The sequence below is a fragment of the Vigna angularis genome, chromosome 11, assembly GCF_016808095.1.
Source record: "Vigna angularis cultivar LongXiaoDou No.4 chromosome 11, ASM1680809v1, whole genome shotgun sequence".
Classification (NCBI taxonomy): Eukaryota; Viridiplantae; Streptophyta; class Magnoliopsida; order Fabales; family Fabaceae; genus Vigna; species Vigna angularis.
In genome coordinates this window covers 25,929,026-25,955,926 of record NC_068980.1, presented here as the reverse complement: position 1 = coordinate 25,955,926, position 26,901 = coordinate 25,929,026, and the positions used below count along the sequence as shown (strand labels likewise).

At 33.2% G+C, this 26,901-nt stretch overlaps 3 protein-coding genes and 1 long non-coding RNA gene across 7 annotated transcripts; 3 read left to right on the top strand and 1 right to left on the bottom strand.

Moving 5' to 3' along the window:
- Positions 1 to 247: 247 nt before the first annotated feature.
- LOC108333124 (xylulose 5-phosphate/phosphate translocator, chloroplastic) lies at positions 248 to 1,905 on the top strand. The gene has a single exon (XM_017568465.2). It carries the CDS (start codon positions 462 to 464, stop codon positions 1,719 to 1,721), a length of 1,260 nt encoding a protein of 419 aa, XP_017423954.1. The 5' UTR covers positions 248 to 461; the 3' UTR covers positions 1,722 to 1,905.
- Positions 1,906 to 6,268: 4,363 nt separating this feature from the next.
- LOC108334373 (uncharacterized) lies at positions 6,269 to 11,491 on the top strand. 2 transcript variants are annotated; one of them, XM_017570173.2, is made up of 13 exons: positions 6,269 to 6,397; positions 6,505 to 6,595; positions 6,679 to 6,856; positions 6,951 to 7,041; positions 7,282 to 7,317; positions 7,425 to 7,523; positions 7,607 to 7,737; positions 7,846 to 7,894; positions 8,003 to 8,092; positions 8,177 to 8,230; positions 10,391 to 10,456; positions 11,042 to 11,139; positions 11,237 to 11,491. In XM_017570173.2, the coding sequence occupies exons 1-13, from the start codon at positions 6,314 to 6,316 to the stop codon at positions 11,298 to 11,300; spliced, it is 1,131 nt and encodes a 376-aa protein (XP_017425662.1). In that variant the 5' UTR covers positions 6,269 to 6,313; the 3' UTR covers positions 11,301 to 11,491. The 2 variants fall into 2 exon arrangements, 1 of the variants encoding a protein (XP_017425662.1); XR_008246133.1 differs by lacking the exon at positions 11,237 to 11,491 and adding an exon at positions 8,559 to 8,753 and having other exon boundaries at positions 6,279 to 6,397; positions 11,042 to 11,113.
- Positions 11,492 to 14,201: 2,710 nt separating this feature from the next.
- Positions 14,202 to 15,310, bottom strand: LOC128194821 (uncharacterized). The gene is made up of 2 exons (XR_008246227.1): positions 15,057 to 15,310; positions 14,202 to 14,915 (listed from the first exon to the last, which is right to left on the bottom strand). It is a non-coding gene; the product is annotated as an uncharacterized LOC128194821 (long non-coding RNA).
- A 754-nt stretch (positions 15,311 to 16,064) lies between these two features.
- Positions 16,065 to 23,593, top strand: LOC108333919 (cellulose synthase A catalytic subunit 3 [UDP-forming]). Of its 3 annotated transcripts, none has more exons than XM_017569429.2 (15): positions 16,065 to 16,565; positions 16,845 to 17,080; positions 17,213 to 17,408; positions 18,156 to 18,376; positions 18,529 to 18,640; positions 18,762 to 18,939; positions 19,234 to 19,500; positions 19,607 to 19,952; positions 20,031 to 20,168; positions 20,503 to 20,628; positions 20,711 to 20,923; positions 21,082 to 21,343; positions 21,563 to 21,765; positions 22,008 to 22,358; positions 22,766 to 23,593. In XM_017569429.2, exons 2-15 carry the CDS (start codon positions 17,054 to 17,056, stop codon positions 23,348 to 23,350), a joined length of 3,225 nt encoding a protein of 1,074 aa, XP_017424918.1. In that variant the 5' UTR covers positions 16,065 to 16,565; positions 16,845 to 17,053; the 3' UTR covers positions 23,351 to 23,593. The 3 variants fall into 3 exon arrangements, with proteins under 3 accessions (XP_017424918.1, XP_017424916.1, XP_017424917.1); XM_017569427.2 differs by having other exon boundaries at positions 16,840 to 17,080; XM_017569428.2 differs by having other exon boundaries at positions 16,831 to 17,080.
- The last annotated feature ends 3,308 nt before the right edge of the window (positions 23,594 to 26,901 follow it).

Genomic DNA, 26,901 nt, shown 5'->3' with positions numbered 1-26,901 from the left:
GTTGTCACCTATTTCTAACACATTTATTGTGTTATTAACAAAAATAATAATTTATTTCTCAGTTTTTCTTGAAATGCGTGGTTTCTAACAGAGAGGATGAGGCGAGAAAGAGATGACAAAAGAATAAAAAAATAGCTGTGAAACCGTAAAACATGTAAGAAAAAGATAAAAATGTAGCCATTGATTTGAAAATGCAAAATCTAACGGTCGAAATACAGTGTTCCAACGTGCGAGACTTCCCGAACATCTGCCCTTCGTGTGTACTAGGTTTTGTGGAAGGGGTTGTTCTGTTCTGTTTATAGTTCACAGTTCCTCTTCTGCTCTAAAAGGACTCCATTGATTTGGAAGCTTTTAAAGCTCCAAATCTGTTATTGTGACCTTTTCAGAATCAGTTTTTCAGTTCTCTTTTTCATTGTTTTTGTGTCTGAGATCAAGAACAGCCACAGATAAAGAAAAAAAAAATGCTGTCTTCAAATGTTGTTCCATCATCTTCCCCTCTCACTTTCACCAAACCCAATCCCCATTTCTTCATCAATGCATCTTCCCATCTCAAACCAAATCTTCTCACAAGGTTTCAGACCCAACACAGAGCCACTCCTCTCCAAAGTTCCAAACTTTCTTTCACCCCAACATCTCAGATCCAACATGCAATCTCAAAGGTAAGATCTTTCAACGGATACCTTCTTCACCCTCTTCAGCCCTCGTCAAAACCCAGGCTTCAAATCGTTAAGGCTGCGTCTGAAACCAATCCTGGAGGAGAAAATGTTGACCCCAGTGTCCCCAAATCCAAGAATCTCAAACTTGCTCTGGTGTTTGGGCTATGGTACTTCCAGAACATCGTGTTCAACATTTACAACAAGAAAGTGCTAAACATATTCCCTTTCCCATGGCTTCTTGCTTCTTTCCAGCTCTTGGTTGGGTCTATTTGGATGCTGGTGCTTTGGTCCTCTAAGCTCCAACCTTGTCCGAAAATCTCGAAACCATTCATCGTTGCTCTCCTTGGACCTGCTTTGTTCCACACAATAGGCCACATTTCAGCTTGTGTGTCATTCTCCAAGGTGGCTGTGTCCTTCACCCATGTCATCAAATCTGCAGAACCGGTTTTCTCTGTCATATTTTCCTCTGTCCTTGGTGATAGATACCCCATTCAGGTTTGGCTCTCCATTCTACCCATTGTGCTTGGTTGTTCTTTGGCTGCTGTTACTGAGGTGTCTTTCAATGTACAAGGATTGTGGGGTGCCCTCATTAGCAATGTTGGTTTTGTGTTGAGGAACATCTACTCTAAGAGAAGTTTGCAGAATTTCAAGGAAGTTGATGGTTTAAACTTGTATGGCTGGATTACCATTCTTTCATTCCTGTACCTGTTTCCAGTGGCTATTTTTGTTGAAGGGTCTCAGTGGATCCCTGGGTATTACAAGGCTATTGAAGCTATAGGAAAACCATCCACATTTTATATCTGGGTGCTGTTGTCTGGGGTTTTCTACCATCTTTACAATCAATCATCATACCAAGCACTTGATGAAATTAGCCCTTTGACTTTCTCTGTGGGAAACACAATGAAAAGAGTGGTGGTGATTGTATCTACGGTTTTGGTGTTCAGGAATCCTGTTCGACCTCTTAATGCCCTTGGATCTGCCATTGCAATTCTTGGGACTTTCCTGTATTCACAGGCAACATCCAAAAAGAAAGAAAAGAAAATTGAAGGGGAAAAGAGTAGTTAGAGAAAAAGAAGGAAATAAGAGTATTACAGAGAGAACAAAACTGTTTCATTATTTGAGTGTTACTGTTAGCATTGTTAGAATTAGACATCAAATAAGATCTTCCATTTTGGTTTCTTCTGAACTATTGCCAATGATTTTTCTATAGATATTTCGAAGTGCCCTATCTCTGTTTGGTTTGTTTTCATGAATGCAATATCTTCTATCTGATCTGTAGTACCATGTTGGTTAATTTGGACTTTTGTTTACTGCTTTAGCTAGCCAGTAGGATTCATCATCTGTTGGCCGAAAGTATAGTGGTTAAATCTTGTGTCGTCTTATCCAAATCACTCTCATATTACTTCTCTAAATTCTTGTTTTTAGTTTGTACATAAGCTAATTTTAGAGGGTAATGTAGACTCACCCTTTGGTTATGTTTGGGTGGATGAGTTTATGAAGAAAGGGAGGGGGTCAGTGTAGTTTTTCAACTGTTTAAAGTTAAAGTCTGGCTGATAAACTTAATGTATGTTACCTTTTTATTTTCTTCTCTTAAAAGTATTTATAGGAGAGTTGATGCAAACAAGACCATACATAGTTTTCTATTACTCTACCATTTGTTTGATTATTAGCTCAAACTCTATGTTAGCTAGGGAAGGCTGAGCTTCATCTGATGGTACGAAATCTTGGTAATATGCTATAACCAAAACAACTTATCAGTCTGGTTTACCAAGTTATTATTAATTAGAGCACAGAAATATGATTACTTTTTCTGTGGTAGACATATGCATGGATGCTATTGTAATACTGCAAGCTTCCACCGGTAATTGCCTCTTGATTGTGCTTGTTTTTGGAATCTGGATTCTCTGCTGGTTTTTGTGTTGTTCTTTGCCTTCAAAATACACAGATGAACCTTGATTTTTATATTTTAAAATATATTCAAAGTCGTTAGAGTAACTCAATCCCACAAAATATTGCACTTAATTATATATTATAAATTGATCTTATTTTTAGTCGATATGAAATTTTTAAAAACCATATTAATATGAAATTTTCAAGAATCATATTAATATGAAATTTTCAAGAACCATATTAATGTATATTTGATGTGTTGATTTGAAGTCTTTTTTGTTTTATTTTTAAAAGGTTGGTGGTATTAGTCTTTCTTTTTAGTTATACTTTCATTTTTAAAAGGTTGTCATGAACGTTGAAGGAGGAATCGGAGAATGTTAGTCTTTTACTAACTTTTCTTTTTCCCAAACAAAGTAGCTTCTGATAATTTAAATTTCCTTTAATTTTGAGTTCTAAAATTAAGAACAAAGTTACTATATGAATCAACATAAAATATCAGCACATAATCTCTATGTTGAGTCAATCAATCCATTCAGGTTACAAATAAAATCAAACTAAAAATAACTATCTTCTTTTACAATATATGTTCAAACAATTAAAATAGAAGAAAATTGAAAATTACCAAAGATAAAATTTCAAAGAAACTTCATTACTCTGAAAGTAAACTCTCTAGAATTGATCTAATTATCATAAACTCCAAAAGGTGTTTTATGTAATGTGGATATGTACAACCACTCAAAAAACCACACTTTGACATAGACTTTCAATATGCAAGAGGAAAATTCAAATCATAGATCTTTAGATCAAAGATTAATATTAGATTCAGTTTGTAATAATTGTATCATACTTCCATGATAGTGTTACACTTGTCATGTCTAATATTTTTCTTGAACTTTTGCTTGCTTTGACTAAGATTTAATTGAACTTGAAATAAGTTTGGATACTTCATAATTCATTGTCTTCCAATATTCACACTTTTATTGAACTTTATATACTATACTTAAAATACAAAAAATATTATTTATACCAAACAACGAAAGTAAATTCTAATACAAAACAAACATTTATTTTTTAAAAATTAATCAAGATCATTTTCTTCCTTACACTCATTATTATTTTTCTATGTCAAATAATCTTCCAATCCAACAATTCCAAAAACACATTTTAACGAGTCTTTACCAATATGTCTATCTTCCTTTAATGCATTTAGGTCTAAGATAAAAAATATATTTAAATTTGGAGATAAACATGTCTTTATAACTTAAATTTATATGTTAAATTGAAATTTGTTTCCTTATCTTTAAATTTTTAAAATAAATAAATATAATTTTCATAACATAATTATTTTTTTTATATATTAAACAAATTTTATAATAATGTTTGAATTGTATACATTATTTTGATACTTTTCCATTCAAACGTTAGTATAAAATACTATTGTACAAACTCAAAAAACTAATATTATAAGGTTTAATGTCTTCGTAAGTCCCTATTTTCGTCCAGAATCTCAAATAAGTCCCTTTCTTTTTCGGCGTTTCAATTGAGTCCTTATTTTGTGAAAATTGCAACAATTAGACCCTTACCGTTAAATTGGGTCTAACAGCGTTAGTGTTAGGTTGATGTGGCATACTGACGTTGGTTTTTAAATGACGTGGACTTCTTTAGTGTATTTTGACGTGTCTATTTTATTGTATTTAAAAAAAAAACAAATTCAGAAATTGAACTGGGAATTCAACTTGTTTGAATTAGGGTTTGAGAAAATTTCGTTCTCCTTCTTTGTAGGTTCATACAAATTGAAAATCAATTTCAGAAATTGGAGATTGATGGCACTACCCAGCACTACCGCTGCATTTTGATGGCAACCTGCTGCCAATTTCTTCCAAATTCAGCGGGGCCAATACATTGTCAATAACAGCCCGAGCTAAAAACAGAGCAAATTCGGGTGGCGAACATGGTCAATGACTTTGATTTCCTTCAGCAAACGCTTCTTGTCTGATCCATGTGTGTGGAGAAACTGAGTTGAGAACCTTTTCACAGCCACCTGGCTTCCATTAGAAAGCTTTCCTCTGTAGTATTCTCCTCTAGAATCACTGCCAAGCAACTCTATCTCACTGAATGACCGAGTTGAAGATGAAAGTTGAGAAAATGTGAAGCGGCGTGGTTTGTTTGGAGGCCTTGGCAAGTGAATCTCTGTCTCCACTGAAGTCTTTATCTTGGAAGCATTTCTCCTGTGCCTGCTGATGAAGTAAAAGCCAAGGAAAAGAGCCAGAGCCAATGCCACAGATGCCATAAAAATCAAAAAGCTTCTTGGTGGCTCATTCTTAGAAGACTTCTCAGTAGTTGGTGCTGCTGTACTATTCTCAAGGAAGATCTTACCCTGGCAGGTTTCAGATGAAGGGAAGCGCAGAAAAGCTTGGCTTACAGAAGTGAAGTTCCAAGAGAGTATGTTGTGGATTTGTGTATGGTTACCAGTGGAAGCTGAGAACCCCACAAACATGTACTCGTTCAGATAAGGAGAGAGATCCACAGATTCTGAGAAGATAGGAGTGGAAGAATAAATTGGAAGAAATTGGATGAATTTGGAAGAAATTGGATGAATTTGGAAGAAATTGGCAGCAGGTTGCCATCAAAATGCAGCGATAGTGCTGGGTAGTGCCATCAATCTCCAATTTCTGAAATTGATTTTCAATTTGTATGAACCTACAAAGAAGGAGAACGAAATTTTCTCAACCCCTAATTCAAACAAGTTGAATTCCTAGTTCAATTTCTGAATTTGTTTTTTTTTTAAAATACAATGAAATAGACACGTCAAAATACACTAAAGAAGTCCACGTCATTTAAAAACCAACGTCAGTATGCCACATCAACCTAACACTAATGCTGTTAGACCCAATTTAACGGTAAGAGTCTAATTGTTACAATTTTCACAAAATAAGGACTCAATTGAGACGCCGAAAAAGAAGAGGACTTATTTGAAATTCTGGACGAAAATAGGGACCTACGAAAACATTAAACCATATTATAATATAAAAAAGGTTTAATCTTTTTCGACATCCCTATTTATGTACGAATGTCTCAATTGGGTCCTCGTTTTCTAAAGTGTATCAAAATGGTCCCTAATTTTGAAAATTGATATCAATTGAGTCCTTTCCGTTAAGTTGGCTGGACGACGTTAAAAAAATTGATGAGTGGATGCTGAGATGACGAACGAACGCTCGTCCACCAGCGAACGAACGCTCGTCCATCAGCGAACGAACGCTCGTCGACCACCGAACGAACGGTCGTCCAGTGTGGAACGAACGGTCGTCCAGCAGTAAGAGGTCGACGAGCGTTCGTTCGCTGGTGGACGAGCGTTCGTTCGTCATCTCAGCATCCACTCATCAATTTTTTTAACGCCGTCCAGCCAACTTAACGGAAAGGACTCAATTGATATCAATTTTCAAAATTAGGGACCATTTTGATACACTTTAAAAAACGAGGACCCAATTAAGACATTCGTACATAAATAGGGATGTTGAAAAGGATTAAACCTATAAAAAATAATATACCATCAAAATGTATAAAAGTTTTGTATAAAAATGAATTCTAATGGAATAAATTTAGAGACGTTCATAAATTTATAATTTAAAAGTTGAATTAAATTAGAAGGTAATTATTTTCACTGAATACTTCACAGTACCGAAATATTAATTAATAATTATTGATTAAAGAGTGAAATATGTATTTAGTAATTAGCAGCAGCAGAAGCAGCAGCAGCAGACACAGCCATGGCTGCAGCTCCCGAAAACGTCCCTTCCTTCATCGCCGCTCAGCTCAGTCACCTCCTCGCCCACTTCCGTCTCACCCTCAAGGCACTCTCTTTTTCCTTCTCTCTCTCTCTCTCTCTCTCTCTCTCTCTCTCTCTCTCTTTCTCTTTCCATTTTCTCTCACATTTTCCTTTCTTTCCTTTTTTTCTCAGGTTGATCAAATGTGGTCCGCCGACAAATACAACTCCGGTCCCTTCGATCGCTTCTCCCTCCTCATCCCTTACTGTTTGGACTTCATCAGATGTATTTCTTTCTTCAATCCTTTTCAATTTTCTTTCAATTCGGAATGGAACCAAACCTTTGCCTAGGGTTTTTTTTTCTTTCAGGGGATGTTATATTCGACGCCGAGTCTCCCAATGCTGCTCCCGATGTTATTTTTGGCCCCGAGGACGATAATTTTCACCCCTTTCACATGCCCCCTTCCCCCGAATCAAATAACAACTGTTTGTCAGATTGGAACTACAAAGACCCCTCGTGTCTCTTAACCCTCATTCAGTTCTTGAGGTCTTTCTTCTTCTTCTTCTTCTTCTTTTTTATCGTGCTTTTTGTGATGCTAATTGTGGTTCTGTTGTGACAATATCTTTCGCTCATTTAACAGGGATCAGTATGTGCTGTACCAGAGGAAGCGCGTTGAAGAGGTTGATGATGAACGCTTGAAATTTGAAATCAGCACTATCTTGTCCAGGGAGGTAATTTTGTTTTGTTTTGTTTAGTTTTAAACTTTAATTTCTTCGTTTGCTAATTTTCAGAAATTTGAGTTTCCCTGGTGGAAATTTCATTCGTTTCATGTTTAGAACCTATTTTTAGGTTAAATCTTGCTTCACCCCTACCCCAAACGCTGGACCGGATATCTATAAAAGAATAAGGGATTATATATTTTTTGATAGGTAAAGTTGATCTTTTACTTGATTGCAATTGTTTTTCTACAGGGAATAGAAATGTATACGGGCTCTAATGCTGAGAAGGTATTCCTTTAGAAAAAACTGTGCTGATATTTCTATGATCTATCGATGACCAAGTTAACTTAGCATTTGGCCATTGTTTACTTCTGTGACTTTACATTTTAGTATAGTTAGAGGAGGTTAAATTTGCTGTGCCCTTACTGGACATGAACATAAACAATATGGTGTCTTGCTGTCCCTGGAGATATTCCCAGAAGATATACTTACAGGTTGCTTTTGTTTCTCTTTTTAAATATTCTTTTGAAATTTTCACTTGCTTTCAAACAAGCAACTTATGATATATTAAACCTAGGTTGTATATCCTGTTGGAAGAAAATATACGTCAGTACCTTCGGCTCCTCGTCTGAAGTTGGTATCTTCTCCTGAGCTGAAAGCCGTTTTTTCCATTGATGATGTCAAGCTACCTTCTTGGGTGGATGGCATGTAAGCATTTCAATTTTTTATTATTGTATGTGTCCCTTACCAATGCATATACAAGATTGGGATATTTTTTTATAATATTATTGCTTTTAATTGTTCTATTTTGCAAAGGTGTTTGGCAGAATATCTTCCAAATCTGGAAGAATATCTCGGGAAACAGGTTAGCTGACATTATCTCTACTGTGTCTGTTTTTTATTGTAAGTGCTTAATGAACATCCCCATTTATGTTAAAACTGATATAAGTATTTAAATATGTTTTGAACTTAGGTCTTAGAGGCTGTTTCACTAATTGAAGTTAGAAGGCAGTTCATTGAAGCCTTAGCCAGTCCGTTTGGAAGGCCAATTGAAGCTGATCCTGTATCTTCCCTCGACACTCTCTCAAATTGCTAGGGCTACTTTGTTTTTATATTTATTGCTGACTTCCGATTTCTCTGTTTCTAGATTTTTTGCAGGAAGGCAACTTTTCTTTGTGCATCTGGTGTTTTCACATTCCTGGTAATTTATGACACTCATTACACGTATTCATTTGACAGAAGCTTTTGAAAAATAAAAAAAGATTTTCCACATGAAGTTTATTGCATAACTCATGTGATGACTTCTGTCAGTTAAAGACATCTGTAACATGTGACTAGGTTAGGGCAGAAATTCATTGTCAGTATCTTAATTTGATGGAAGTCTCATGGCTGACCAAAAGAGAAAGTTCATTAAAATGTGTACACATTCCTTGAGTTTTAGATTAAGTAAACTTGATGCCCGTTTTAGAATTACCCATTTCCCTATTTTTTTTCACTGCTATGACAATCTTGGTACATCTTTTACCTAGGAAACTGGAAAAAATCCTGCTAGTCGTTGATTTATGATCATCCATTAGCAAGATGATATTACCTCTTATTTCCAAAATGTTAAGAAGTACCGGCTCAACACAAGATCTTGCAACAACATTTTATTTCATACTTTTCCAAAATACTAAGTTTCCTGTAATCAACACAGTATCCAGAGGTGGACTGCCTATTGTCGGGTAAGCTGGCGTAGTTAGCATCTGAGTATATTTTTGTGCATCTCCTCTATCTTCATAAATTAGACCTTTGCCATGGCCTTTGGTATGGACAGTTCAAAAAATAAATCATTACACTAAATGCAAAGGCAATATTTGGACGAGTAAGTAACTGTTAAGTAGTTTGGCTTTCGAACCAACCCCTTGTATCTCCAAGGATTCAGTAATGACTCTCCTCGATGGTGTAGTAGTTTGACTTTAGGATCCATGAATCTCCTACCCATCCTAGGATTGAGGGACTTCGATACATTGGAGCTTACTGTGATGACAATATTGTCCACATACATTGAGTTAAATGCCTCCCTGAGATTAATGGTGATACGAGGCAGACTAGTTGTTATTATTGCAAACCATCCCAAATTGATACACAACAGTGTGAAAATGACTAAACTAGAGCTGTGGTATCTGTTAAAATCAATGAAGGTACCCATAAAGCCGACATGTGATGGAAACCCTTGATGGGGTTTTCTCTTGATTGTTGACCAATATATCAATCTACAAAATTCTATCTTATAAACAAGAATGCTTCTCTTGAAAGCTACAAAATCTTGAACTATGAATCTAATCCAATGCTCCATTCATCTTTGAGATAAGCAAGGGAAGAAGGATTGTTGCTTGAAATATTACACACTCAAGAAAAGAACACTTCGAGAAGTCTATGCACCACTCTCGACTAAGGGATAAACAATGGCAGGAGGACCATCACTTTGGATATTACCCACCCAAGATAAAAACACTTCAAGAAAGCCATGGGGGATTGCCACTTGAGATATTAGGCGCTCAAGATAAGAACACTCTAAGAATGAAGTGAAAAATCACACTTCTCAAAACTTTTTAATTCTCATTCAAATTCAAGTGGGTGGAGTACATAGTAGGGATCCCTTTAAAGAACAATGGAAAGAAGTATTGGAAAAAAAAAAGAAAAAAAAAACAATGCAATTGGTTGGCCTAATAATTTGTAATTGAAGGGGAAGTTACAGCCTCCTCGTTAATGAAGTGATTGGGTTTAGGAACTTGCATAATTTCTTCATTACTGAGGTGGTTATGTGTTATGTGGGTTCGTGTACCTTTCCACTTCATTCTACCTTCCAAGAATTTTCTAAAAACTTCTAGAACATTATAGAAACTTCTAAAATATTGGCCATCACATTTTCTAAAATTTACAAGTTGTGTTATGATTCTTGCTTCCTTCAAAAGTCTTATTTGTTCTTTCTATTTCTGTCATTTTTTTTCATGCTCACATCACATACCATAATAAACGACTTCCCCTTAGCAATAAAACCAACTGGTAGTTCTTCTTCATCAAGATCTTCATGCTAGAAATAATTTTTCATATCAAGCTAAAATAGGGGTCGGCGGTGAAATGGGGTCATGGGGAAAAGGAATCTTACTGAAGCCAAAACCACTGGAGAAACTGTCAGTTTAGTCTTGTATCACTTACTTCGGAGTGTCCTGCCATTATAACGTTGAATACTTGAAGTCTTCGGTAGTTTTTTGTTCTGAGGCTGATGGTGACATCTTGTATGATTTTTCTTTATTTTTTTATTTTTTACATTTATAATTGATACTTGACCAAAATTCTGATGCTTTTGTTTGCCTAGGTACATTTCATGATTCCATCTCAATTTCCAAAGCAACAGCCGGCTGTTATGCTTCAAAGTTCACAGGTTTTATTTGTTTCCACTTTCCTACAAGTTTTTTCTTGAGAATTTAAGATTGAATGATAGCTAAACAAACTGCTTGTACTTATACATCCATTTTGAGTTGCTGCAAAATGTCAAATTTTGTTTTGGTGTCGTGACAATGAGTATTGAACCTAGTCTTCATGCATCCTACACCCCCCACCAGGAGACCAATCCTAGTGCTTTTTCAAAATGTCAAATAACACTGAATTCTTTCAGTTACGTATTTAATGTACCGAAATCTGGTGATCTAATTGTAAGGTATAGTTTCTTATACACCCATATACCTTTTGTTGGAGACATAAAGGACAAGTTCTATAATCTGTTTCGAAAGTACGGATAATGTGCTGGAAACTAACATGCTCGTTTTCTGTAAAGAAAAAGTATAGTATTGTACTTTAAATGGTTAACATGGAAATGTTCTTTGAATTTAATTGTATTTTATTCATCTCCTCCCAAATTATCTTGTTAGGAGGATCTTCAAATCAGGATAGTAGAACAAATTTGTATGTTTCTGACGTAATCATGTGATGTACAATACAAGTGATTTCATTATTTGCGTTATTGCAGCATTTTAATTCACAAATGGCACCTTTGAAGTCACGGCTTATCTCTGATTATCCATGGAGTCCGAGATGGGAACCATTACAGATGGCTGAGCGTATTTGGTGAGTGCTTTGTATTATTTGCTTTGACTTTTTTCATTAGGTTAACACTTCTTTTCCTGTTCCCACATTTATGAACTAATACGAATCGTTTCTATAGTGAGTTTCTGGCAGATGAGGCCTTGAACTTCAAGAGGCAATGCAGTGAGGGTCAGGTTCAGTAGTAACATAACCAATCTCTAAACATGTTCGTTCAAAAATGTCATTTTGCGATCTTCTTGATCATTGCAACTTTTTGGGATCCACTTTAAATGAAATTGCATTTGGAATTTTTCTTGTATTTAGCTCTCTGTATTGTTAATATCGACATGGAAAAGAAAAAGGGTATATAGTTAGTTTTTTTCCGATGATTTTATTAATGATTGTATATGTCTTAATTTTGTAAGGACTCTTAAAAAGATAGTGTTTTTTTTTTTGCACTACGTAGGTTTTTATTTTTTCATTCAAGACTTAGTTTTTAAATAACAAGCACTTTACTCTTTTTTAAAATATATCAGTGGTGTTTTGTGGCTTTTTTCATTAAAAAAGTTAAGTGGTTAGATTGTAATAAAAATATAAATACGAGCATCTTCAATTCTTTTCTAACAAAATCCTAGATTTTTTGTAAGCTACCTCTGCTTTCAACATTAGATCGATAGTAAATACAAAACAAATTATTATTTAACATCAAATCATTGTTATGATTTATTTATTTATAATATTACAGTATTCGATTAATAAATCTACAACATAAGAAGGTTCAAGTTTAGATTTAGAATTTTCATCTTTTTAATATAATTTAAAATTTATAAGTAAGTTGGTAAAAATCTGAAATGAATCTTGGATTTTAGTCAGTTTTGATAATACTAATTTTTAGGGAGAAGTAATTATTTTGTAAAAAAAAGTCACATTCCATTTATTTACTTTTATTTAGATGTTTGTTTAAACTTAAAAAAAAAGTTAAAAATAACCTACTTTGGAGTAGCTTATTATTTTTAAAAAACAAGGATGTGGTTGATTAAAAAAACGTTTTTTATAATTGTAACCAATCTTCAATAGTTTTTATCTTCATTAGAATTACTTAATTTTTATCATTTTTTTTTCAAAACTATTTAGCTTATAAGTTTAAAGAAGTTGGCTTATTGGAGATTTATAAAAGTGAGTTAAGCCTCTTTACCATAACTACATAATTGGAGATTCTAACAGCTCTAAGTAGATTTTAGTCTCAATTGGTTGATTTTTAACCAACAAAAATATTCATGTATTTTCTCTTTTTTAAAGTATGATGTCCTTTTGAATATATAGATCTAACCTGTAATGAGTATGATTTACTTTTAAATTTCAATTATTAACAGAACAGGTATTAATATTATATGTAGTAAATTTCTTTATTGACATTTATAGCTATTTACTTGTTAATTTTAGAAAAATCATGCTTGATATGTTAATCTTTTTAATCAATGTCTAAAGCACTTACTATTAAACTTAAATGACTAAAATGTAATTATTTCAATTTCATCAATTTGATCGAGTTTTAGTTTTGGATAAGTAATTGCACCACATTTATTTAGAAAATAGGATTATATCTAATAAAACATAGTGATGGAAAAAAATATGGCATCATGAAAAAAAAATCAATTTCTTTATCTCTAGGAATTATTTTACTAATAAAAAAATAAGATAAAAATAATCTACACAAAAATATAACGTGAAAACTATAAAATTATAAAAAAAATTACAATTATTATTTAATGACAATCAGAAAATAACATTATGTAAAAAAATTTACAACATAAACAATCCTATTGTATTCTTTAATCCCAAATACACTCACATTCGTCAAAGCAATAATTTAACTCAACCCTTACAATACTCTTCTACAAGAGTATAAAAAAAATAAAAATACAAGTTTAAAGTATTTTTTACTTTGCACAACTAAAACTATTATATAGTCGCTGTCACCTATCCCATTATTATACTAAGTGATGTGAAATTTTTCAAAGAGGTAATACTTTCATCAATTCAACACATATTTATAATCTATACAAATAGATTTTTGCTATACCATTTTTCTTTATGGAGTAAGCCTTTTATTTATTTTTCTGCACTTTCTATTTTATGTTTTGACTCATTTTGGAAAAATACTATGATTTTAATAAATTTAACTAACAATAAAAAACAATTAAAAAATAGGGGAAAATTACTTCTATTTCCTCTTAAATTACGACTCTTAAACTGCGACATGTAAACCGTTTTCTAGTTTTAAAATAGACTTCTCCCTTAAATTCTGAATAAAATAAGCAATAATATCTTACTCACGTCACTTACATTGTAAACCTATCTTTTAAGAATTTTTTTAAACGACATTATAATTATTTTAGTTTCAAAATTGACATTTACATTTCTTATGTGCCTAATAAGATAACACTTATATTTCTTATTTCATTTATATTTATACATATATCTTTTATAACGTATTTATACTTATACTTTATATACTTTATACATAACAACTCAATAAATTTAACTATATACTTTATAAATATTTATTTACTTTATATTACGATAATTTTTTTTTAAGTAAAATTTTTAAAATTTTTATATGATAATTTATAATCAAGCGAGAATATAATTTTTCAGATATTCTAAAATTGTTTATAATTTTTATCTAATTTGTATACAACTTTTAAATAAAATGAGAATAAATAGTTTTTTTATTAAAAATATGAGTTAAATATAAATTTTTATAAAGAAAATATAACAGAGGAGTGTAATAATTATTTCATTAAAGACCTAAAAGATTGAGTGTCTACTTTGCAATCTAAAACTAGAGGTCTTAAATTAACATAATTCATATTAACAAATGTGTATTATGTTGGAGTGAAAGTGGAAATCAAAGTCACAATATAAATAGAAATAAGAACAATGACAATAAGATAAATGTTTACATTCATTTAACATATCTAACAAGAGTAAAATGGTTGAATAAATTTTTGGTTTAATTGATTCGGAGGTTTCTATTTGTGCAGTTTTACGTCAATTAGGTCCCTGTATTTTGAAATAACTCAATTTGGTCCCTATTCATGAAAAATTGAAGCAATACAATCCCTGCCGTTAAATTCTGTGGACAGCATCAAAATTGTTGCCAGATCGCTAGGTGCGGTGGCATTTGAAAAGCACGTGACATTTTACAATTCCTACACCGCCACACTTAAACCGTACTACCACCAAGCCGCCGTCGTAGAGCCACCCCAACCTGCACACAGAATCGCAGAAACAAAACCCTAGCCGCTACGACTACCACGCTCATCACCATCAACACACAAGCTTCTTCATTCAGCAACCATGGCAGCCCAAAGCGCCGTCATCGTCATCCTCGTCAGCAGTCGTCCTCAAATGCATCATCAACGCCCAAGCTGCTGTCGCAGAACCACCATCTCCCACCTTCATCTTCTCCAGCAAAACCACCACAGCGCCGCCACATCACTTCGCCACCACGACCCAAAATCGCGCAAGCTTCGAGCCTTACTCACGTAGACCATCATTGCGAGGTCACCATCAACAACTCGTCATCCTCCAAGCTCGCATCGGACCACCACCATGAGCAGCGCCGCTTCTTCATTCACGCGCAACCATGGCCATCTTCCATTGACGCTTCGTGCCGCCATCCTCACCACCTGCACTCAGAAAAACCAGAGGACCAACAACCATCACACACACAGAGACCCAATTCGAAGAAACCCTTCGAACTCTGAATCACCATCCGCAAGAGGCCACCACCACGAGCTTCTGCCTCGCACCTGCAAAGAGAGGAAAACCTAAGAAGACAACCAAACAACAGAGAAACCCAGCAACCACCCTCCAAGAATCGAGCCGCCATGAAGAAGAAACCCCAATCGTGCAACCAAACCTGCAACCAGCCAAGCACCATGAGTGACTACCTTATCTCCATTAGCGGAATTCCTTCTCTCGCGCAGAGACTCCCTAACGGCGCAAGTTCTTTTTCCCCAATCTAGCAAACCCTAATTTTGGGTGAGGAAGGGATGACTTGTGCCACCTACTTTTCAAATGAAATGCCACCTCAGTTAGCCACCAGACAACAATTTTGACGCGTTCACAAAATTTAACGGCAGGGACTATATTATTTCATTTTTTTTTTCATAAATAAGGACCAAATTGAGCTACTTTAAAATACATGGACTTAATTGACGCAAAACTGTACAAATAGGGACCTCCGAATCAATTAAACCTAAATTTTTATAATTTTTCAAAAGAGAAAAAAATAAAAAGTAAAAAAGGATAATGTCAAATGAAGATAAAAGAATTAAGTGTGTTACGTATTAGTATCATCAACCTAGAAAAAAAAAAGCTCAAAAACCCATTTATTCATGCATAACATTGTTGACAACAATGCATTCCCAAAATAGCTAACAACCTTAGAGTTAGTTAATGAGTTGCCATTGTTTCAATCTCCAGCTGTTGTCTACTTGTAACTCCAACCTTATAAAACTCTCTAAAATGAATATTAATGTTCTAAGGAGGAACAATGTTATATTATAGTACTCTTTGATGTGAAACTTATTTTCAGTATAAATATTAAACAAAAGTTAATGTATTTAAACTCTTGAGAAAAGGAAAAACATTCAATAATTATACTGCACAGTAAATAGAAGAAGTATTAGAAATGTTAACAATAAATTATTAGTAAAATTTACTAACTAAGAATCGAAACTCAGTTATTAATAATGAAAAAGTTATTAAATTTTATCAACATTTCTTAATATAATATATACAATAATTGCTATTTCTTTGGAGCATTGTGTAATTATTTTTGTCATGTTATATCATATTCTTGATTGATTAATGTAGAGAAGAAATATTGGGTTGGTGAAGAGTAAATGATTGAGTGTGTATGATGCAGATCCGTTAGGTTTGAAGCTTCAATTTTTCTCTCTCTCAGACACAAACAGAGAGATAGAGAGAGAGAGACACAAACATATGTGTATGAAGGTGTCGGTGTCGGCATAATAGTCAAGTTCGTAGTTACATTGTCCCTTTCGTCATGCCTAAGCCATTTGAACATTTTTATATATATTTACAGCTATGCACATGCAGTGCAAATAGAAAAAAGAAAGCTTAAAACTTTGAGAATAGACTGAGAAAGAGAGAGAAGCATTTTTCAATTGTTGCTCTCTCTTTCTCTCTCTGTCGGTCAATTTTCGATCTGGGTCTCTTTTATTCAGTTCGGAATCTCGTGGAGTGTTGTCTCATACCTTCATGGGAGTTGCTCAATTGGGGTGCTCCTGATTCTGTATCTTCCTCTCACTTTGTGAGTTTTCAAGTGGGGGTTTTGTGATCTAAATTCTGGCTTCATTGCTCTGGAATTTCATCTGGGGTTGTCACAAACTGAGTGATCCATCTACTTTGGAGACAAAGATTGCTCTTTTGAGGTGAGTCTCTGATGCAATTTTCGAAAATGATGGTTTGGTTTTTTAAAGTAGATTTGGCGGCATAGGGAAATGACATTTCTGTTGTTGCCTTTGGTTAGTTGAAGTGTATTGTTGCCTCAGTCACACATAAGTTTGACCCTCGTATCATTTCACTTCATCTGTTTTTTATCTCGGCAAATTATTGGAGTCTTAGAGATCTAAACATTTTTCCATGTTGCAAACTGTTGATGTTGCTTGTTGAACCGAGTGATCTGATTCATGGTAGTGTGCATAGGTCAGATACAGATCCGAGCTTCAATTTCTATACCAAGTGAAGGGAGCTGCTTCTGAAGTGGAACTGGGAGTGGAATGGAAGAGAGCAGTCTTTCAACTGATCTTCTGAGCAATTAGAAGTTTCACGAGGCTTTTTAAGTAATGTGTGTATCTTGTTGAGCTTGAACTGTTTTTTGATCCGTTATTATCATCTGGATAGAGCTTAGTACGAGAGTATGATGGAGTCAGAAGGAGAAGCTGGGGTGAGTTAAATGTTACGTGAATTTTCTGTCTGATTATTTCTTAAATTGGTGTGAGAAGCTGTTGTTTGGGGTGCCATTATTATTAATTGATGATGTTCAACGATGCATTTTGGTACCATTTCCAATGAGCAGGCAAAGCCAATGAATACATTGGGTGGTCAAGTCTGCCAGATCTGTGGTGATAATATTGGGAACAATGTAGATGGCAATCCGTTCATTGCTTGCGATGTTTGTGCTTTCCCCGTCTGCAGGCCTTGCTATGAGTATGAAAGAAAGGATGGAAATCAGTCTTGCCCTCAGTGCAAGACCAGGTACAAGAGGCACAAAGGTAAGGAGGATAAAATCGTTGTTTGCCAATATATTTTAAGTATATAGTGCAAGATTTATAAGAAAAAGTAAGACATATGCTTGAGGAAGTTTATATGATGCTATGAGTAGCTTTTTATTTTAGAGAAAATATAGTCTTTTGTTTGAAGAGAATTGTCTCCATGAACTATATTACTCAAGCTTCTATAGCCATGACAAGCTTTAGACTACTGAAGCCACTAAACAAAGCCTGTAAAATCAAGCAAGTCCTTCACTCTTGGAGTATACAAAGTATAGTATAGGTAGTTGCAGAATACAGTGCTGTGCCCCTACAATTCATATAAACAGTTCATGGAAGAATTCAGCTGTACTTGATGACCCATTTCAATTGCTTAATCTCGAATTAGGAGAAGACACCAGCCACTTAAGTTATTGGCTTGATTATGTGACTGTAATTTCTTAAGTTAATCTTAGTGATTAACATATTGAAGGTTTGCTGATATGCATAGTGCAAACTGCAATACAAAATCATAAAATAATCAGATTTATGCTAAAAAAAATTGCTTTCCTTACCAGTGCCACCAAAACACAACATTGTTTTGTTTCCACCTATTGGATTGTTTACCTCCAAGATGAAATTATTCTTCCACGCAATGTAATATTTCATGATATAAAGTTTTCTGTTTTGATCTGCCATGCCCAGTCCATATATGAAGGACCTCTACCTTTCCAAACTTAGTAATTACCATGCTTACTTAAATGATTCTAGGTAGTCCTGCTATTCTTGGAGACCGGGAAGAGGATGGGAGTGCTGATGATGGTGCAAGTGACTTCAATTACAATTCAAAAAATCAGAACCAGAAACAGAAGATTGCAGAGCGCATGCTGGGCTGGCAAATGGCATATGGTAGAGCAGAGGAGGTTGGTGCTCCAAATTATGATAAGGAAGTTTCGCACAATCATATTCCTATGCTCTCCGGTGGACAGGAGGTAGTTCAACTAGGTTCCTCTGTCATATTTTTCTCCACTCCCACACCCAACCTTTAAAAATGCCCACTTTATCCATCATTACTCTTTTAGAAAGTATCTTTGAATGGAGTTTGAAATTCAATTTTCTTTTTTTATGTCTTCTTCCATTTCAGGTTTCTGGAGAATTATCTGCAGCCTCACCCGAGAGGCTATCGATGTCATCTCCCGGTGGCCGTGGGAAGCGTGTCCACAATCTTCAATATTCGTCTGACATTAATCAATCACGTATTTGCTTGCACCTTCCTCCTTGAGCTATTCACAATATCAAATAGTGTCATTGTTATATATATATTTCGTTTTTGCTTAGCTTTCTGATCTTATGCGTTTGGTTATTATATTTGTACAGCAAATATTAGAGTTGGGGATCCTGGATTGGGCAATGTGGCATGGAAAGAAAGAGTTGATGGCTGGAAAATGAAGCAAGATAAGAATGCTGCACCAATGAGCACGGGCCAAGCCACATCTGAAAGAGGAGCCGGAGATATTGATGCTAGTACTGATGTGCTTGTGGATGATTCCTTGTTGTAAGTAATTATTTAATTACGAGAATATATGCTGCTCCATTTCTGTTGTGTTTATCTTTACTCTTAGCTCTGGCTGTTGGTATAAAGGAGCTTTCTTGAATGTCATGGGTTATTTATTCCATAATCACTGTTATTCTGCTTTTTGGCAGTTAAAGATTGATGCTTTGAGAATTGTACTCCCTGTTGTAATATTTTTTATGATCGTGTTAAGTAACCGAATTCATCCATAATGTTTGTCCCTTGTCTTCGGATTCTGTGTGAGACAGGACTAAATAATTTGTTTTTTTCATGCAGGAATGATGAGGCTCGACAACCTCTCTCCAGGAAGGTTTCTATTCCATCATCTAGGATCAATCCATACCGAATGGTCATTGCTCTGCGGCTGGTTATCCTATGCATTTTTCTGCATTATCGAATAACAAATCCTGTGCCCAATGCGTATGCTTTGTGGTTGATATCAGTTATATGTGAGATTTGGTTCGCCATGTCTTGGATATTGGATCAATTCCCCAAATGGCTCCCTGTGAACCGTGAAACATATCTTGACAGACTTGCACTAAGGTAGGGCCTCACTAGATGATCAAAATTTTCTCCTTCTTTAATCTTTCATTTTTTTTTTCCTTTTCATTATGATATTCTCTTAATACAAGCACCATGTGAGTTGTAGATATGATCGAGAAGGGGAACCATCACAGCTAGCAGCTGTTGACATTTTTGTCAGTACTGTCGATCCATTAAAAGAGCCTCCACTTGTGACTGCTAACACTGTATTATCTATTCTTGCTGTTGACTACCCAGTGGATAAGGTGTCCTGTTATGTCTCTGATGATGGTGCTGCTATGTTGACATTTGAAGCACTGGCTGAGACATCGGAATTTGCAAGGAAATGGGTTCCTTTCTGCAAGAAATATAACATTGAACCCCGGGCACCTGAGTGGTATTTTGCACTGAAGATTGACTATTTGAAAGATAAGGTTCAACCATCATTTGTCAAAGATCGAAGAGCAATGAAGGTGAGAGATTGACCTACAAATGGACTATCATTTTCTTACGGGCAGTTTTTAAGATAAATTCCATTTTCTGTTTCACAGAGAGAATATGAAGAATTTAAAATCCGTGTCAATGGACTTGTTGCAAAGGCACAAAAGGTTCCTGAAGAAGGATGGGTGATGCAAGATGGTACACCATGGCCAGGAAACAACACCAGAGACCATCCAGGAATGATTCAGGTAATTTGCTTGTTTATTTAACTTTTTTGGTTGGTCGGATTCTTATGGTCAAGAGTCCTTACAACAAGCTTTCATCTTTCATTCATTACTTTGGAATTATCTCAAAAGTTTCATCTTCATAGGTAGAGTAAATGTTAGTGGGATGAAATTAACATATCTAATGTTTCTATTTTCTCTTTTGAAATTCTGTCTGAAAATGATTTCCTCTTGTAAATGAAATGACCTTATGAATAACATTTGGCACATCTTATTCCATGTCTGTCAGATTTTGTCAGCAACTGAGGGGTACTATAATAAGCATGTCATTCACTAAGTTCTCATTCTCTACCTGCAGGTTTTCTTGGGCCAAAGTGGAGGGCTTGACACCGAGGGTAATGAACTTCCACGTTTGGTCTATGTTTCTCGTGAAAAACGTCCAGGGTTCCAACATCACAAGAAGGCTGGTGCCATGAATGCACTTGTGAGTAACTAGAAAATTTGGAAACTACTTATCTTCACCTATGTCTTTGTCTAACCACAGGTGGTTCATATAACTATTTCAGGTTCGAGTGTCTGCAGTCCTTACTAATGGACCTTTCTTATTGAATCTTGATTGTGATCATTACATAAACAATAGTAAAGCGTTGAGGGAAGCTATGTGCTTTATGATGGATCCGAACCTTGGGAAAAATGTTTGCTATGTCCAGTTTCCACAGAGGTTTGATGGTATTGATAAGAACGATCGATATGCCAATCGTAATACTGTTTTCTTTGACGTAAGTATCTTGCACCATACTTATCTGAGGTTTAGATCAAAGATTTAACATAATGATATCCAACCTTTTTTGGCAAGGATGATCCTTTGTTACTTCACGTGTATTGGCATTAACTTCTTTGTGATACTTATCTCTGCAACCTGTCTCTTTCTGAACAGATAAATTTGAGAGGTTTGGATGGCATTCAAGGCCCTGTTTATGTGGGTACTGGGTGTGTGTTCAATAGAACAGCATTATATGGTTATGAGCCCCCTATTAAACCTAAGCATAAAAAGGCCGGGGTGCTTTCTTCACTCTGCGGTGGTAGGAAAAAGAGCTCAAAATCTAGCAAGAAAGGATCAGACAAGAAAAAGTCTGGCAAGACTGCTGACCCAACTGTGCCTATTTTCAGTCTTGACGATATAGAAGAAGGGGTGGAAGGTATGCCTGATCTTTTTAATTTTATTAATTTTGGCCTGTGTGCTTTCATTGGTAGGAATGCCTCGTAAACTATATTTTGCCACATATTGATGTATGAAGATTTGTATATCTATCTCTATTCCATTTCTAAAGTAAAGTGTGTGTTAGCTAGCTATCAAGATTCTGTGAGAACTTCAACTAAACTTAATAACCAATTTCTTATACAACCTTTTTATTTAGGTGCTGGATTTGACGATGAGAAATCACTACTCATGTCACAAATGAGCCTTGAGAAAAGGTTTGGTCAGTCTGCTGTCTTTGTTGCCTCTACACTCATGGAAAATGGTGGTGTTCCTCAGTCTGCAACTCCAGAAACACTTCTTAAGGAGGCAATTCATGTTATCAGTTGTGGTTATGAAGACAAAACAGAATGGGGAAGTGAGGTATGAGTTACCTTATGTTTAAGGCCCTTTTATGTTTCTTATTCCCAAGTCTCATAACATCATTTTGTTGTTAGCAGATTAATGCATTCAGAGACAAAAGTATGAATCAGTATAGCACTGTGTTTTTAGTGATTTATATGAAAGTTAAACGCTGCTTTAAGCATCATTAGTGATTAGAATAAACAAGATGCAATGATATAATTTCCTCAAAGATAATCTCTGTTTTGTTTTCTGTTCCACAGATAGGATGGATCTATGGTTCTGTCACAGAAGATATTCTTACTGGATTCAAGATGCATGCCCGTGGTTGGAGGTCTATATACTGCATGCCCAAGCTCCCGGCGTTCAAAGGGTCTGCTCCTATCAATCTTTCTGACCGTCTGAACCAAGTGCTTCGTTGGGCATTAGGTTCAGTCGAAATTCTTCTGAGTCGACATTGTCCCATCTGGTACGGTTACAGCGGAAGGCTAAAGTGGCTCGAGCGGTTCGCATATGTGAACACCACAATCTATCCAGTCACTTCCATTCCTCTTCTTATGTATTGTACCTTACCAGCTGTCTGTCTCCTGACTAACAAATTCATTATTCCACAGGTTTGTGATTTCTTCATTAAGAGTTCAGTATATACTATATAGCATACTCCTTGTAGCCTTAATTTGGATGCTGTTCTCAATGATCAAATTTCCTCATTGCCTTATTTTGGTTATGACTTATGGGTAGGATATATTGCTAAAAGTAAGATAAACTTTACTTGGAGAATTTCAATTTTGGAATAGTAAGCTCAGTCTTCAATTTGGGATCCTCAAACAAATGAGATATGATCCATGTTCAAGATGATTCATACACATGTTTTCTTGGCTAAGAATTTCTTCTGGTTGATTCTTTGAAACTGTCACTCTACTACACTTTGTAAATTGTGGTATCTCTTATGCAAACATACACAACTTCTCAAAATGTAATCTTATGTAACACAACACCACCTTTTACTTTTGTTTTGCAGATTAGTAACATTGCAAGTATATGGTTTATCTCTCTCTTTCTTTCCATCTTCGCGACTGGTATTCTTGAGATGAGGTGGAGTGGTGTTGGAATCGACGAGTGGTGGAGAAACGAACAGTTTTGGGTTATCGGCGGTGTTTCGGCCCATCTTTTTGCCGTGTTCCAAGGTCTGCTGAAAGTGCTTGCTGGAATTGACACTAACTTCACTGTTACCTCAAAGGCATCAGATGAAGATGGAGACTTTGCAGAACTGTACATGTTCAAATGGACAACCCTTTTGATCCCTCCCACAACACTTCTGATCATAAACCTGGTTGGAGTTGTTGCAGGTATCTCGTATGCCATAAACAGTGGCTACCAATCATGGGGTCCCCTCTTTGGTAAGCTCTTCTTTGCATTTTGGGTGATCATCCATCTCTACCCTTTCCTCAAAGGTCTCATGGGACGTCAGAACAGAACACCAACCATTGTGGTGGTCTGGTCCATTCTTCTTGCATCCATTTTCTCTCTTTTGTGGGTCCGAATCGACCCGTTTACCACCAAAGTCACTGGTCCTGATGTTGAGCAGTGTGGAATCAACTGCTAGGGAAACAAAGGAATGTTTGTCAAACACCTCTGTCAACCGACAACATAAGCTTGGTGGGAATGTTGTGTCTTCCAATTCTTTGGTTTACAGATTTTGATATTTGTTCTTTGCTTGTTTAAGTTATGTGCAGTTTAATGGTCCATACACAAGAAATCATGTTAAGTTATGTGCAGTTAATGTGGACCATACACAAGAAATCAAAGTAGAATCAAATCATTCAAGGTTGTTTATTTTTTTGTATTACTTTCAGCCTATCTTCCATTCTTTTGGAGCTGTTCATCTTATTTATAAACAATTCATCAGAAGACAATATCCTTGTATACACGATGTTTGTTGGGATTGACTTAGACTTAAAGTCTATTTCTTTAACAATTTGTTGGGATTGAGTTAGGCTTAAAATCTATTTTTTTAACAATTTGTATTACAAAATAAGAAACAAGAAAGAGAAGTTATTTTCTTCTTGACAAATAATAATTTGTATACACATCAATGTTTTTATTTTTTTAGTAGGGCTTATGGAAAAATATGCTCAAACAATATCTTAAGTGAGAATACAACTTATTTATTTAAAATTGTGTAGACGATACTTGTTTCTAAAATGTTTTTCTTATCATTATATAAATTATTTAATATTTCTTTATATAAATCAAACTTAATATAATATATACTTGTGAGAATATGTTAAAATAGAAATAATTTGATCCTTCAGTTTCATAATCTTAAACAATTTTTATATAGTAATTATGATAAAATGAAGTTATAATTTAATGGTTGAATTAAATTAAATATTTACATAAAATTGTTAGTTTTAACATTTAATAAAAATTGTGCCTGTATACTTTGATTTTTCCTAATATAAGTAATCTTAATTTTTTTTAAAAATAAAATTTGTTCTAATATGTAAATTTTTTAAACAAATTCATTTTATTAAAGAATGAGAAAATGAGAGTTATATTCTAATACACCAATATTAGAAACAAATTCACCAGAATTAAATTAAAAAATAATAAAACATAAATTTATATTTCCAAACGTTAATTTTTCGATTAATTTTGCTAAACAAAACTTATTAATTTATATATATATTTTAAAGCTATCATTGTAATACTTTAAAAAAAAACATCATCTCATAAAATTTTCAATACTGAAAGAGCGTATTTAGAATTGTTAACCTCTGGATGAGTAATTAGAAGAATAAAATGATTTTGTATTGATCTGTAGGCTCTGTATTTATAAAAAATTTAGATTCTCTATTGTATTTTTTATGTTATTTTTAGTTATATTTTTAAAATGCATTAATATATATACTGATTTTAATGTTTTGAAACTTATTAAAATCTTTTTAAAAATATTAATATTGATAAAAAAAAATACCAAAAAATAGAAGAAAATATGTCTATAAGTTTCATAAAATGATGCTGAAGCTTATGTTATCTAAAAGGTTGGTGAAATCAATAGTTGTGATGAAGCATATGATATAATAATAAATACAAATCAAAATTTGGGACCATGACCCTGTTCTGTCTTTAGTAACATAAAAGTTGATGTAACAGAGTTATTTAAACATTAGTAATAAGATTATTAATTGAATAGTTAATATGTGATACATTAATAATTAAATGAGTCAATTTGAATTAATGTCTGAGTTGATGTAATTATACATATTTTCAATATTTTTTCCATGAAAATAATATTTAGAATGTATTTTAACTAAAATTATCATAAACATTCCAAGAATAGAAAAATAAAACCATTTTTTATAAATAAAATTAGTTTATATACATGTTAAAAAGAATATTTTATAAAATTAATATGAAAAAAAATAAATTAACTACTAAATAATGTCCTTTATCTATTTTTAGTGTAAAATTCATGTCGTGATTTAAAAACGATAGAAATTGAGATCAAGAAAACAATAATAATAATAATAATAATAATAATAATAATAATAATAATAATAATAATAATAATAATAATAAAAATAAAAACTTCATAGGGTTTGTCTATCATTTTCATGCATTAGCTAGTTTCCAAAAAAAGATAGACAAAGATATAATTTTGAGGCCACTAGTGTAAGTTATATTTCATAGATAAAGATGAACCTCACATAATTATTAAAATTATGTCTTTTATTTATTATCCATTCATTGAATTATAGGGTTAACATTTAAGTAGAGAATTCTATTGTTCATTTTTTTTAAGAGTAGAAAAAATATCTAATTTTGGATAAAATCAATAATAGGCATTTAATGAATTTTTTAAATGGATATTTGTTATCTTTACATACATAATTTTTTGAATATTTAAATACTTACAACTAAATTTACTATCCACTCTTCAGTTGAATAATAACATTATTTTGTATTGTAAAATTACAAAATAGATAATCTAAGTAACTTAAATTTATAAATAAATTGAAAACACAATATATACACACTTGATGTTTCTAATAAATCAAAAATGATTTAAAGTTAGATAAATTTCTATGTAACAAAACATAGCTGAGAGATAATTGATTGATTTATAAAATGTTGCACTCCTGAGTTAGAAAGAATAATATATTAATTAATAATCATAAGTATTTTGCACTAACTGTCGAGATGTAATACTATTATTATCTACAAGTGAAAATATAAACAGATGTATGTTACTTTTTTTTATGATAACAGAAAATAATAAAGTTATTATTATTATAATTATAAAAATTTAAATATTTTTTTATAATTTTATTGTAAATAGTTTTATTTTTTATTATAAATAGTTACTTTAATTATTCAAATTGAGAAATGATCATATTTAAAAAATAAATTATTTTAAAAGTAAAATTCATAAAAAAATATTATAATTTAAAAGATATACTTAAAAGATAAAATTAGAAATAAAATACATAAAAAGAAATCTTTTTATGTAATAATATAGATTTTAACTTTTTGAATTAACAGTGAATGCTTAGTCAACATTTGATATATAAAATAAATTTTGAAAAGAAAATTATTGTAGACTACATTGATTGATTTCCATGATGGAAGTGAGATGACTAAAATGAGAATAAATTATGACATCTGATTAATAACTTTTTGTCCAATTATATCCAACAATAAATTATATAATAATCTATTAATAAAAAAGTGTACACATAATTTATTTCATCATTTATATTGATTTTGTAATTATTTAACTTAATAGTACTAGTATGTATTTATATTTTTTATAATAAAAACAAATAATATTATTATTATTGTTATTATTATAATTATAAAATTAAAATATTCTTTTGTAATTTTATTATAAATAGTTTTTATTTGTTTTGTGGATAATTTTGTAATTAAAAAATAGTTAAGTTTAAAAAATAGACAAATTGAAAAAGTATTAAATTCAAAGAAAAAATTACTTAAAAGTAAAAATAATAAAATAATAATTTTGATATAAAAAATAAATTTATTTAAAAAAAATATGCACAAGAAGAAAAATTCTTTTATATATGAAATATATTTTAAATATGAAATATGTAACAACATAAAAAATAAAATATTTAAGTTTATAGGTGTTTT